The sequence below is a fragment of the Zootoca vivipara genome, chromosome 10 (assembly GCF_963506605.1).
Source record: "Zootoca vivipara chromosome 10, rZooViv1.1, whole genome shotgun sequence".
Classification (NCBI taxonomy): Eukaryota; Metazoa; Chordata; class Lepidosauria; order Squamata; family Lacertidae; genus Zootoca; species Zootoca vivipara.
In genome coordinates this window covers 53,965,660-53,980,355 of record NC_083285.1, presented here as the reverse complement: position 1 = coordinate 53,980,355, position 14,696 = coordinate 53,965,660, and the positions used below count along the sequence as shown (strand labels likewise).

At 42.8% G+C, this 14,696-nt stretch overlaps 1 protein-coding gene across 2 annotated transcripts in view; it reads right to left on the bottom strand.

The window, feature by feature from the left end:
* Nucleotides 1-14,696, bottom strand: part of TMTC1 (transmembrane O-mannosyltransferase targeting cadherins 1) — a 159,376-nt gene that overhangs the window by 88,128 nt on the left and 56,552 nt on the right. For both annotated transcript variants that reach the window (XM_060279968.1, XM_035126789.2), the window contains exons 6-8: nt 12,343-12,424; nt 11,725-11,828; nt 4,500-4,689 (exon numbers count right to left, since the gene is read on the bottom strand). In XM_060279968.1, the coding sequence (XP_060135951.1) occupies nt 4,500-4,689; nt 11,725-11,828; nt 12,343-12,424 (376 nt within the window). The remainder of the gene's footprint in view (nt 1-4,499; nt 4,690-11,724; nt 11,829-12,342; nt 12,425-14,696) is intronic.

Below are 14,696 nucleotides of genomic sequence, written 5' to 3'. Positions count from 1 at the left end.
AATTTGGTGTTGCACTGGTCTTTTTCCAGTCCTTGGGTATGGGGGCTGGTTTTAGGGACAAGTTACACATTTTTGTTAGAACATCAACAATTTAACATCTCACGCTCAGTTTGTACCTGGATATTTGTCACTTTTTAATTTCCCAGCAATGCCTAGAACTTTGTCGCTTGTCACCAATGCAGGCGGTGACCATTTTGCACAGGGGTTCCATTCCTGGCCCCCGCGCACATCGGCAGAGTGCGCATAAGCCTGTTGCTGCCCCATTCTGCCTTCTTCCGGGTCCAAAAGGACCCGCCCATCAGCAGTTGCGCATCAACTGGACGCACTCAAAATGGTTGCAGCTCCTCTATTTCCCTGTTCCCTAGTTTCCATCCTGAGAAAGTTGGCTCAAGCACAAAGAATCTGCCCTACATAAACAAACAAAGAAAGAAAGACATATATTTTATCACAGATTATTCCAAACTTTTTACCTAATTAAATATGAATATTTTTGAAAGGGCGAAGAATGACTATTCTTGAAATATCTTTTTGCTTCTTATGAACTGGAAAGAAATGATATATCCTCTGGCAAGGACCATGACCCACAAGCAGGAAACAAAAAGAACTTATGGGAACTGGTTTAATTAGACTTTGCTGGATATTGGGAAATGAAAATTGTAATTCCTTCCTTCTTACGAGAAAGGATACATCAGAAGGATACCAAGGGAAAGCTAAAGAGCAGGAGCACTGCTAATTTCCTGAAACAAATAAGCTGATAATACTGGAGAGCTGCTCTTGCATTCTAGGCAACCTTCTCTCCAGTGAAACGGCACATGGCCCTATTCCAAGAGTACCGTAAGCAAAAGCAAGGCCTGAAAGAGCCACAAGGCGATAAACCTATATTCATTCTACATTAGAAATATAGAAGTATTCATCAAACAAAACTGAGCTGCCTGCCTTGGTAGTTTAAATGCCCTTTATCAGCACGGCACACACATTCCAACAATGCAATTACCCAAATCACAAGAGTCGACAACAAATTAGTCTCACTTAAAAATTCAATGATAACAAAATAATCAGACATATTGTGTAATCATATTCAATGTAACCTGTCTTCCGATTCAGTATGACACGAGGCACCATCTTCCCCTGGTGCTCTGCAGTTTATGCAAACCTGAGGAAGGGGATAGCATCTGGTTGCTGTTGGGCACCCAGACAGGAGCAGTCTACACAAGACCAGCTGCCCCAGCAACCAGATGCATATAACATAGCTGTCAAGTTCTCCCTTTTTTAAAGGGAAATTCCCTTATGCTGAATAGGCTTCCTCACGAGAAAAGGGAAAACTTGACAGCTATGCATATAACCCTGTTGCATGAATTTTACTGGAGGTACACAGCATATACAGTGGTACCTTGGTTTATGAACACAATTGGTTCCAGAAGTCTGTTCATAAACTGAAGCGTTCATAAACTGAAGCGAGCTTTCCCATTGAAAGTAATGGAAAGTGGATTAATCTGTTCCAGATGGTCCGCAGAGTACTTAAACTGAAGCGTTCATAAACTGAAGCGAACTTTCCCATTGAAAGTAATGGAAAGTGAATTAATCCGTTCCAGATGGGTCTGCGGTGTTTGTAAACCGAAAATTCGTAAACCGAGGTGTTCATAAACCGAGGTTCCACTGTACACTCTATGCATGCCTGGCCCAATAAACACTTTATAGGACACACACACACACACAGGGATATACTTCAGGTGCAACTTTGTCCTGGTCTAGCAAGGGTGAAAAATTTGCAAAGTCTGTGGGTAGATAATGAAAGATTTAATGGGGTGGGAGGGTGTAGAACTGTTCTAAATAATTTTGTACAGCACTGGATGGCTGGGTGCATCTTTATGTGAACGTAGGGGTATGCATTTCCAACTTGAGCCCTGCCTTTTCTGTGCAGCTGGTGGTTCATGACTAGAGCTGAACCAAGGCTACTGTACCCACTAAACTGAGATAAAATGTAAGGCTATCCTGAGTAGTTGGCATACTCCAACTACTGTTGGGATATGGTCCAACCGTATGACACAAACAGCGCCTCTCTCCATACATGCACGCACACGCACACGCACACATCCCTGGCCTAGAAAGCAATTGCAAACCTGGGAGTGTAAGAAAATGTATTCTATTTCTTGCTCTGAATGGCTATTACACCTAATGATGGCTGTACTACTTTTGGAAAACTAGTTGTTCAGAAACAAAACATATGCTCCAAACGTAACATTATACCATCTCTCTTAACCCAGTCTCTCATTCTTTGGGCCTCTGTACACTGGCTGGAAAACTGGATATAAGCTTCATCGGACCTGCTGCTTTGATTTTGTGGGGCAGAGGAAGGGAGGTTATATCTCTGCAAGGTTGACAGAATGAGACACATTGGTTAAGAGAGATGAAGCAATGTTTCATTTGGGGCTTTTGCTTTATTTTTGATCTATCAGTGGTTCAAAAGTGTCGTAATCATCATTTAGCCTACAGAAAGAAATAAAATCCATTTTCTTACCTTTTCCAGGTTGACAAGTGCTGTCTGGGTATTTTGTTTTAAGGGCAAAAGCAGTCCAGAGAACAAGTAGGTCCTTTGTTCTCAGAGCAGCAGCGTGCAATATTTCTGACTGCTGGCTGGTATTACTTCACCTATTCTGCATCTCTAGAGTGTTACAAAGCATTCATGATTAAATTCTCACACAGCTCATCTTTCTCCCCAGGTTCATTATCAACACACAGCTCTCAGCTTGTTTGTGGAAAAGTGGATAACCACCCTAAATCGTCAGCTCTGTACCAATATCCCCCCCCCCAAAAAAATTTATATATATGAAAAGCAGAACACTTGGTGACTTTTTGCTTCATGTACTGATTTGAGTCGTGATGGACAAGTTCAAAGTGACCCATGGCGAAAGCCATAGGAAATCTGATTATGATAGAAGAGGCAAGAGGAGTAAGGAAAAGAGGTGGAAGTAATCAGGAGCAGATGGAGACACAATGAATCCAAGGTTTCCCAATATACAAAGAGAAGCAACCCTTAAGTTCATGCATGTCACAATACTCACCCTCACCTCTTCTCCCTGCCCAGCTCCCCATTCCCAAAGCCCTCTATATCTCTCCTCTTTCCATTCTGCTACAAAGAAATCCCAGGTACAAGAGTCACCTGATATTTTGCCACTTCATACATTACATAGGTAAATTGTGGTGGGGTAAGGAGCAGAAGGGGTGTGCATGAATCAGAGCGGGTTGTCATGGGGAAAGGGCCGGACTCTCAATAAAGTGCTCAGACGCAGCACTTTAAATCACAGTCTTGTTCCTAGAAAACATGAGGCAAAAGGTAACTGCGAATGAGCCCGGGTTGTATGCGTAGAACTTGGGATCACATTCGCTCGCCTCAAACAAACGTTTTCTTACAATATGCACACTAGCTCTCCTGCTCACAAAGCCTGCCTCATCTGTATGAAGCCCAAACTTCGTTGCTTTGTGTGTGCTGATCCACTTCTTCCATTAAAATAAATGGGATAGACAGCCCACACTCAGTATGTTCAAGGAAAAACACCCAAAACTCTTGATCCTCAGTCTAGGTAAAGGTAAAGGTACCCCTGACCGTTAGGTCCAGTCACGGACGATTTTGGGGTTGCGCGTTCATCTTGCTCTATAGGCCGAGGGAGCCGGCATTTGTCTGCAGACAGCTTCCGGATCATGTGGCCAGCATGACTAAGCCGCTTCTGGCGAACCAGAGCAGCGCACGGATCCTCTACTCACCAGCAATTTCTCTTTTAAAACTGCTACCAATTGCGGGAGGCAGTGGAAGACAGGAGTGCCTGGCGTGCTCTGGTCCATAGGGTCATGAAGAGTCGGACACGACTAAACAACACCAACTGAATGGTTCACAATAGTCTAAAGACCTTCCCTGAGGTTGGGGGGGGGCACAAAGGGAGACAAGAGTGCTTGATTCCTCCTCCCCATCCCACTAAACCTTGATTCACGCACAGGTAGAACAGGAATTCCAACTACAGCATCAGAGAGTTACATTCAAACCAATATGGTACAGCCTGTAAAGTAGCCCGTAACACTTATTATTTCATGTTCCCTTCAACCTAAGGTTCCAGGGCAGATTACAGCAATTAAAGAACAATATTAAAAACAGTTCAAAACAACATAAAATAACAGAAATAAGGTGGCTCCTAAGAATATACATCTCTCATGTCAAAAGCCACAGTAAAAAGAAACATCTTCAGCATTTGCCAGACGCACCACTGTGGGGAAGGAGTCCCACAACTTAGGGGGTGCTGAAGTACAATCAAGGGTGGTGGAACAACCAAGACTGAGATTAATCCTTGGTAAATAACATCTGACCAGGCCCAGATGGGTACGTAGAAAGAGAAACAGAATACTTATCTTTAGCATATTCAGGAACACTGCCTCCTCTGTTCTTTCAGGACAGAACTGTTTCTACATAATCAGTACACAAACAAATAAGTAGAGAAACACTTGTTTACCTTGAATGCTACTATGCAGTGCAGACCCAGCAGCAGCATCACTACTGCCATCAGAAGTGTGGCAAAATTCCTCATGTCCCAAATCGATTCAACCAAAGGGATACTCCCAACCTGCCAGTCATAGCACAGAGTAACGGGAGCCAGTAGAAGCCAGGCATTGAAGGCCAGGAGGTAGGAATAAGTAAGAAACCTACAAAATGAAATGTGAAGTTCAGTTACTAGCATGTTGCTCGTGGAGGGAAAGGCAGGATTCAGTTTCTCAAAGCATTGTGAACTGTCATCAGTAGGTGGAAAGGACACTGGTGCAAATCAGAGCCAAGTTTAATTTGCGGGACGAAAGAACAGTGAAAGAACATCCACAACTCTGCATTAATTTCCACACTCATTTACATACGGTAGTACCGTATCACATTAGATGAGCAGAGATGGGCAATATCTTTATTAGGACTAATCAAAATGCCACAAAATAGTGAGTAATGCTTTTTGAGTTTTCCAGAACACTTAATCATGTCGACTGTTACACAACCCTGCTTTGTGAAGCATCTAGGCCTAAGAAAGAGTTCAGGAGAACTGAAAAGCTTGCCTGCTATTCTGTGGCATCCTGGTTGATCCTAATAAAGGTGTTATCCAAATGTGACTTTTGAAGGGACCATTGCAGCTGCCTTTGCTTTTAATGTACATTCCTAATGGCATGCACTGGAGAAACCCAGCCAGGTGGGATCAGTGAGATATGATGGGCTGTTCTAATGAGCTGGTTGGGCCAAGGCAACTGATCAAGGCAAAACCACAGATTCAAGATACAAGCTCAGATATGTAAGCTCGGCTCCCAAAAGGTAGTAGAGTCAGGTAAGAGAAGTGTGGACAGACAAGAAGGTAGTGGGAGTTGGCAGGGCTGTAGAAAAGGCTAGGAGGATCCTGTACTTAAGCAGGAAGAGGCAGGGGCAGAGTTGGAGCAGAATCCATGCTGCTTTTTTCTTAACGCAGCCCATTAACAGAAAGGAGAAGGACAAGAAAGGCCCGAGAGAAAGCGTAGTGCAGCAAGGCAAGGAGCCAGTAAAGTTAATTGGACCTAAGAAGACTTACAGTATTGCACAAGGCTGCCGTGTCCCAGCAAGGGCTCCAGTAAAGCTCCCAGAAGACCCACAGACTAAAAATTCACTTGTGCAATAAAAGCCGACATAGTGCAGCAATTACTGCAGCTTTTGCCATCCCAGTGCCTTCCAGATGTTTTGGACTACAACACCCTTGAGCTGCAAGTCAACACTGTTGAGGGGGGGGGTTGTAGTTCACAATATCTGAAAGGTATCAGGTTGGCAAAGGCTGGGTTACAATATTGGGCTAGGAGTTGAAATTCCTGCTCAGCCATGGAGCCAGTGACCATTTTCCAGCCTAGCGGATCTCCTAGGTTTGTTGTGCAGCTAAAACATGTGCGAGTGAGCGCACATGCACACGGGCGCCTGCACAATTTTGTACATCACTTTGAGCTCCTTGAAGGAATAATAATAATAATAATAATAATAATAATAATAATAATAATAATTTATTATTTATACCCCGCCCATCTGGCCGGGTTCCCCCAGCCACTCTGGGCGGCTTCCAACAAAACATTAAAATACAAAAATCCATCAAACATTAAAAGCTTCCCTAAACAGGGCTGCCTTAAGATGCCTTCTAAAGGTCTGGTAATTGTTGTTCTCTTTGACCTCTGGTGGGAGGGCATTCCACAGGGTGGGTGCCACTACCGAGAAGGCCCTCTGCCTGGTTCCCTGTAACTTAGATTCTCGTAGCGAGGGAACCGCCAGAAGGCCCTCGGCACTGGACCTCAGTGTCCGGGCAGAACGATGGGGCAGGAATGGCAGGATATAAATATATATAAGTATGTTAGTGTCCGATAACCCTGTGAGGTATAAGAAATGTTGGTCATATAATGGGGAAAACACCATTTTGTTTCTGAGGCTGTGATCTGATGAAAACTGCTTTTCTGCAGTCTGGTAGCATTTAGAAGCCAAGATGACTGAGAAGCCAATATCGGACTGTTAATCTCAGCATCAAACTCAGCTAATGTGGAAAACAACAACATAATGAGAGGTTCCCTTGAGGACCAGAGCTTCCAACATAACCCAGGCAACACGTAAGCAGCCCACAAGGATGCAGAGTCCAGACAGCTTAGCTGCTGACCCTCCAACTGTTCTTGTGAACTATTATGAGCAGGCAAAGGAAACTGACGTCCCCTCCCCATACCATGTGAGAACATTTATGAAGACGAATGATAAGCCCTATTTGTACAGCACTTTCAGCAGAAATGATACGTAACAACTAACGGCAGAAACACCAACCAAGAGGCTTGAAAATTGCTCTGTTCTGTCTTGGCACCACTTATGATCCTTCCAAACATTCTGCCAGCACAGCCGCGTATTGTTTTCCAAATCCTAAAACACTCATCACATGTTGTGCATAGTTGGCTGGTTCACATCTCGGCTTATCACAACAGAAAATCTCTTGGCTATTTTGCTCGTTGTCAAATGCTGAAAGCTCTCATTAAATTTGCACGGTTTAGGGAGCATTCGCCAAACATGGCGGTGGGACTAAAGAGAGCACTTATTGATTCGCCGCAAGCCTCTTTTGAAAATGCAAGGATTCCATCTGTGACAGTTTTTAAAGCGTAACAATTTGGATCGCCTTCCCGTTTTAATAGCCTTGAATAATAGCTTGTCGCTTGTGTGTACCACAAAGCTAAGAGTGGCTGTGACAGCGGGCAGTAAACGTGAGGCCAAAGAATAAACGGCAGCATTTATTTTTTAAGTAATCAACAACGTCATATAGTACCTTTCATCAGTGGCTCTCAAAATGCTTTGCAAAAAGTATAAAGGACCTGCAAACACTAAAATAGCTAATGCTATTAATCAGCTTTCACAAAAGCAGTAAGATACACTTGTTATTTCTATTAAGTAGTACATTGCCATTTATCCTCCCCAAAACCTGCTGTAGGTTAAGCTATCCCTTTCCATGGCCATGCTGACCAAGACTGGTGGAAGCTGAAGTCCAACATCAGGAAGGCTGCTGGGCAGCCCTCAGGGTTCTCAGGCAGAGAACTTTCCCATCATCTCCTACCTCATTCTTTTAGCTGGAGATGACAGGTATTAAGCCTCATGGCCATGGAGCCTGGTGCCCATTTGGACTGCTAGGGCAGAAAACAAGGAGGCTAAGGATTTGGGGAGTCAGATCCACTGACATGCAGAGCCAACTAATTCTAGTTTTGTCCTCAACTTCTTCCCTGGTGAGTTTTACTAAGGCAATGCTGAAACTAAGTAGGAGGAGCCCGACAGTCAATGTCCCCCACCCCACCCCCTGGCCTGGCTGTAAGGCGGGCAGGTGGGGACTGTCTGAGTGCAAACTGAGGTTAGTGAAGGAATTGCCTCATTCGTGCAGTGCTTGAGAACTTTTGCATGCAGAGTGTATGCTCCACTAGCAAATAATGGCCACTGGTTAATCGCATCCTGCAATTCACAAAACTATTTCCAGGCGCCACAAAATTAATCCAGATTAGCTACTTCCTTGACTCTTTCCGGCCAGCACAGCAATGCGAAAAAATATTCCAGCAGCCTCTGTTATTGGGTAGTTAGAAAACAGCATTCCTTCTCTTCCAGCCTGGCCTTTTAAGTTTCACTAAGAACACTCTCCTAAATTTACTATCTACATGGGAAGTCAAGAAATAAGAGCACAGAGGCATTCTTTCTGGCTGCCTCTCAACTGTGGAATTTGCTCCCTCTTACCAGACTTGCCAAACCCTGAGATTGTGCTTCTCATAGCTCATACCAAAATATAAACTTAGTTGGTCTTTAAGGTGCTACTGAAGGAATTCTTTTATTTTGCTTCGACTCAGACCAACACGGCTACCTACCTGTAACTAGATTTTTAGTCAAGTTACCTTTGGGTGGCCAAAGAAAGAGTAAGATGATGATAATTAAACTCTAATTAATTACAATACCATAATGTTACCCCTCTTGAGCACTTGGCATAGGGAAGGCTATAAATCAAATGAAACTAATGAGCCCCCTGTAAATCTCATCAGATTTTAAAAAAAGAAAGTGAAGCTGTTTCGCCTCGTGTATATACAGATTTTCATGACAGTATATAATTACTTATAATGCAATTTGCTCAAAAGTAACTTCCCTTTGGTTCAATGAGGTGCTTGGCCCAGAGTTGCAAGAATTCAGCATAGAAAAGAAAAGAACCCTAAAACTAAAAGGAGAACTTGAAATATGAACTTTCCAGTTACGGGCTTCTGCCATTCTCCATGTTAAAGCAAAGCCTGAGTTTATTCCCAAAGTTTGCATGATTTTATAAAAAGAACCTAGGCAGCAACTGTTACTGTGGCATAATATGGATGCTTGAATGCATTTAATCTAATGCTTTAAAACTAATTATAAATACTGCTTGCACAACCAGATCTCTCTCAAGAACATAAAACAACCACCCTTCCAAAACACAGCTCTGAGGAAAGTGACAGCTTGAACATAAACACCGGGGACTTGCTTGCTTCCCTAACTGCAATCTAGGCTGTTTATTATTTTACCCCAATCTATAGTTTATGCAGCTCTGGAGAATGTTCCCTAATCATTTGAGTTAATTTGTCTACTAATTTTCAGTATGCATTGCATTTCTTCCAATTAACATTTGCTCTTTGAATAACTGAGATGAACAGTGCAGATTAAGTCAGATGGCCAAAGAGCGTTTGCATTTTAAAAAAATTATTTTGAAGACTTCATGTAAAAGAGAAAAAAAAATTATTGCTAATATGTGGAGAAACTGCTTGTTTTTATTTCTGGTGCCAAGGCATCTGCACTTCTAGCCCTACATTCAAACAACTAAAAGCATGAAAGTTGAAGCAAAGTTAACCCTTTACAGCCTGTCAAGAAAGCAGAGGGTCCTATTTTAGAGTCCATTTATCACATGGCACAGTTGAGAAACTGAATCACACTCACATTACTGCCTAGTCCTATGCAATTTCCCCCAAAACTAATTCTCACTGTATTTAATGAGGCTCTCAATAGTTTAATCTGTTTAGAATTGCAGCCTTGAAGTCAATGGGACCTGCACAGGATTTTGCATAGGATTGTAAAGTATAATAAAGGTAAAGGACCCATAGATGGTTAAGTCCACTCAAAGGCGACTATGGGGTGAGGCTCTCAGGTCGCTTTTCAGGCCAAGGAAGCTGGTGTTTGTCCATAGACAGCATTCCGGGTCATGTGACCAGCATGACTTATACCGTTACTGGTGCACAAAGGACTGTGATGAGTGCCAGAGTGCACTGAAACGCTATTTACCTTCCCACCACAGCAGGAAGTATTTATCTACTCGCTCTGGTATGCTTTCTGCTAGGTTGGCAGAAGCTGGGACAGAGCAACAGGAGCTCACCCCATTGCACAGACTCAAACTGCTGACCTTCCAATCGGCAAGCCCAAGAGGCTCAGTGGTTTAAACCACAGCGCTACTAGGATTGTACTCTTAGTCAAGAACCCCAGAGTCATTCGTGACTGGACTTTTACTATATGTATGCATCTGTCTGTCCCTCTCTGTCCTGTTTCTTTCCCCTCTTGTTGCCAGCTTCTCTCCTCTGCATTGTTGTGGCATTGCTGATACAACCAATCTTAAAACAAACAAACCCACACATACATACACAACCCTCTCTTGGGTTGCAACCTACCAACAGAACATGGGCCTGTAGCAGGTCCTGGGCCTGAGGGAAGTTGGGTGGGAATTCAGTCTGTGCCACCAACAACTATCACCTGTGGCTGAAGTAGGGGCTACAGAGAAACCAACCGGACCAGCAATGAAGCCTCTTAACAGGAAGACTAGAGAACAGATTGTATTGTTTTGCTTGAACAAAAGCTTCTGGGTCAGGCTGTCTCATTGGTTTGGGACAGGACCCCACGACTACAATAGTTGATGACCACCTTCTGCATGCTCTCCCACACACAGAACAACCTGGCAGAAGTATGATGCCCACCAGTTCTATATTAGGAGTGGAGATACACACACACACACACACACACACACACACACACACACACACACACACACAAACAAGCTGTTATCTGATCAAAAATGATTCAGCTGAAAAAGAGACAAGTATGCCAAGCTATATAGAAACTGGGAAGGTTTTGCCGCATGGATGGGCTCCCTGATAGGAGCGCCTCAGAGTAAACTAACCAAATACGGCAGAGATAGGGAGCCCATAAATAACAGCACCTGGTTATAATTGCAGCCACATATGTTTTACAACATTATTATGAAGTGCCTTGTCAAGCGCATTTGATTTAGAGCTGTGAAAAAGATGGAAAGAGCCCCAAGCTAAAATAGCTTCAGCTGTAAATACCGAAGTGAAAAATTGTTACGTCTAATGAAGGGCATTAATAACATTTCCTCTCGGCATTTAGGAAGAGTTAAAATTCTGTTCGTTATCTGAGGAAGCCCACAAGGTTTTTAAAAGGAAAAGTTAATGGGCTACAAAACCTACCCCATGCTGTTCTTTTCCATTCCGCCCTCTGACATGACCCATGAGAACATTTGTATTTTCTTTTCCAGAGTCTCACAGTTCAATCTATAGTAGCCAGAGAGACAATGAGCTGTTTGTCTCTTCCGGTACCTGCCATGTTACAGCTTCTCCTCCTGCTTTTTCTTCCCCTTGCACCGAAGTCTTAGGGATAAACCCTGGATGTTGAGGCATTAGGCTTGCCAAGCCAGAGACCCAAGAGCCTTAAAGGCTTATATGTGGTGATGCAGTTTCCCCTAATCAAGGGATCAGACAGAGTGATATTCGGGAATTAAGTACAACACATGAAAAGCTTCCACAGAAAGCAAACTGAAAATGTGGTGCTTGCTTCCACTAGTCCTTCACTGGCTTCCCTAGCCTTTCAGAGAGACTGCCCAAATTTAAATGAGAGTTCATTGGAACTAGAGGTCTCCTTTGTACTGCTGCTCTCTTGAGGAAGTACCCTGAGGGCATCTGACATAATCAGAGCATTTATCCAAGCTTTTAATGTGGTGGTGGTTATTCTGAGAGAGCTCTTACTACTCCTAGTAATGGTTCATGAGCAACTGGCAGTACCTAGCTAAACAACATGGCAAGGAATGTAGCAAAGAAATGAAACCCCAATTTTTTTCTCACTTTCTTCCACAGACATAGCATCAACCCAAGCATCTGTGGCTCCTGCTACCATACCTTGTAAGAAGATAAGGTGAGAATGAAGCTGGATTGTCCTGTTCTGAAAACGCTGGCATAGAACCTCCCATTATCCAGAAGCGAAAATACAAAAGTAGGATCACCTTCAGAAAAGAGGAGATATTTCTGTTATTACTACAAAGAGGCATACAATTAATTAGGACCAGGAAACCAGAACCTATCTTAATATACTTGAGACTCACAAACATTTTTGGGTTAACTGAGATAAACTGTTCTTACTCAGCATAGGGGCAGACTTTGTGAATATGGTGCCTTGAGCAAGGACAAAATTCGGTGCCCCCCTTTTTCTTCAAATTTTCACAGTAATTCCTTTTGATGCAGTTGCTTTTTTATGGATCTTCTCAGTAGCTACCCATATAAATATAGTCATTGGTGGTGGTGGTTTTGCACCCCTCAGCTTGGTGTCCTGTGCAGGAGAACTGTCCCCACCAACTTAAATCTGCTACTGCCCAGCATACCAATTCTTATGTTTGTTCCTATGGACTAACAGAGTACGATACTTCTGTATTAGGCCTGCTCTCGAGACTGAGGAGCTACAATGGGATTCATCTGAAGAAATGAAAGTTAAGTAAGAATATAGTTTATAGTAATACTTACATAGGTAAGTACCAAGGCAGCCCTTTTTAAAAAAGGACTTGTGATGTAGAAGAACTTCTGTTTGTTGCTTATGGTCAGGTAACTGTAAGAAAGAAAAGAAAACATTTATGAAGGTGATGATCAGTAGACACCAATCTTTTAGAACTGGAATGGGGTGGGGTGGGGTGGGGATGGTGTCCACCAATGCATTTAAGGCATTCACAGTTTAAAACAAGGCTTCCAAATTAATAAACACAATATGCAAAGGGAGAAGGGACATGGATGGAAGGGTGGGAGCAGATTCGAATATTATGGCCACTGCACCAGACATTTCCAGGAATAGGTTAGAGTGAAATGTCAGATGTTCTCTACCAGACTGGGGGGCAGGGAGGTGACTTTGCTGCCCCATCTCTCCAGCTGATACACAGCACATTCCACATATTTAGGCACAATCACCACATTTAGGAAAGAGCTTGTTTTTTGGTGTGTAAATAAATCACATGGGGTTCCCGGGATACTAAGTTCTGAGAACTGTACTCATGAAAGGAGTGAGTGCAAACTCCTTCCATGCTTGGAGGGAAGCTTAGAATCCAAGACGTAGTTTCTCCATTGCCTCCATTCCACTGATCCATCAATAAAAACACATTCCTTTATGTTGCAAAAAGTAAAGGTCTTTGGTCCCTGTTGTACAGTTTCTCAGGCAAAAGGGAACAAGGGGTCTCTATCACACTAAGCATCTACTACACTCACACATCTAGTCTGGTTCAAGGAAAACTTTGGCTTAAAGGTTTCAGCCAAAAAAACAAATAAAAAAGAGTACAGATTATAGTATTTCCCAGTTTAAAAGAAAAATGTCAAAAGCAGTCTTTTGATCTATGTCTTTACAGCAAACAGCAAGTAACCTTAACAACCCTTAAAATGTAAGGAAAAGCTCTCCACACCAACAAAGTAAGAGAGATAAAGCCCACATGAGATGGGTTTAAAATTTAAAGAGGAAAAGAAAACATGGGGAGATCTGGGTGTGCTCCAGAAAACACACTGTCTAATCAAAGCAGTCTGATGAATGCCTTGTCAAGAGAAATAATAATAAAATGAGCCACATTCCACAGAGAAAAGCTAAATTGTCTCAGACATTTTATGTCTATTTATTAATAAATGTCAGCATTTGATCTTGGTATCCGAGTTAAATGCCAAGCTAGACTAAAAAGGGACTAATCTTACAAGGTCTTAAGTTTCCCAAACCTCCAATGATTTCAAACAGGCAACTCCCAATTACTTTAAAAGGCAACTCCCAATTACTTTCCATATTTCACCTTGGCCTTGATGTGAAGTCGCTGGAGGGAACAAGCAGTTGATTTAATTAACCTGAGAGCAGGCCCTTAACACCTCATGTTTGCCTGCTTATCTAAGAAAGCAGTAGAAGAGGTTTCTATAAACCCTCTTTGACTTTAACGGAATTTGGCAATAAAAAGAATACTTACAATACCAACAAACCATTGGAAATGTCTCAATTTCAGTCAGCAGCAGAACGTTGGCCCTATGTAGCCAGCCCCAATGAAGCATGCAAGTAACTCAAAACCACACTGTCAAACTACTCATGACCCCAATAGCTACATATAAAAATCACACATCCTAACTGGAGTTTCTTAATTCACAATCACATTCAGAATACCATTATGTCTTCTTCTTGGGTGATCACTCGTAGCCGAGTAAGCATGGTCCGTAGGTGTCCGTTAGGTGACTGTGGAGGCCAATTCTGGATCCGCACGTCCTTCCACATTGGGGACATAGGTCTCTGGGCGGGAATTGAACATGGTAGAGGTTTGCCAAATGTGTCTTCCTCTTGCGTCCTGAGTTTGAGTGTCTTCAAAGTCCATGGCACCTTTGGTAAAGACTGTTCTCCAATTGGAGCGATTGCAGGCCAATGTTTCCCAGTTGTCAGTGTTTATACTACATTTTTAAAAGATTTGCCTTGAGAGAGTCTTTAAACCTATTTTGTTGACCACCAGCCTTACGCTTTCCATTTTTAAGTTCAGAATAGAATAGCTGCTTTGGAAGATGATAATCAGGCATCCCATCAACATGACTAGTCCCAACGAAGTTGGTGTTCAAGAATCATTGCTTTGACACTGGTGATCTTTGCTTCTTCCAGTACACTAACATTAGTTCGCCTATCTTCCCAAGTGATATGTAAAAATTTTCGGGGACACCGTTGATGGAATCTTTTGAGGAATTGGAGATGGTGTTTATAAGTGGTCCATGTTTTGCAAGCATACAGTAAGGTTGGTAGTACAATAGCTTTGTAAACAAGCATTTTGGTTTCCCTGCGAATGTCCCGGTCCTCAAACACTCTGCATTTCTATCGGAGTCAGAGG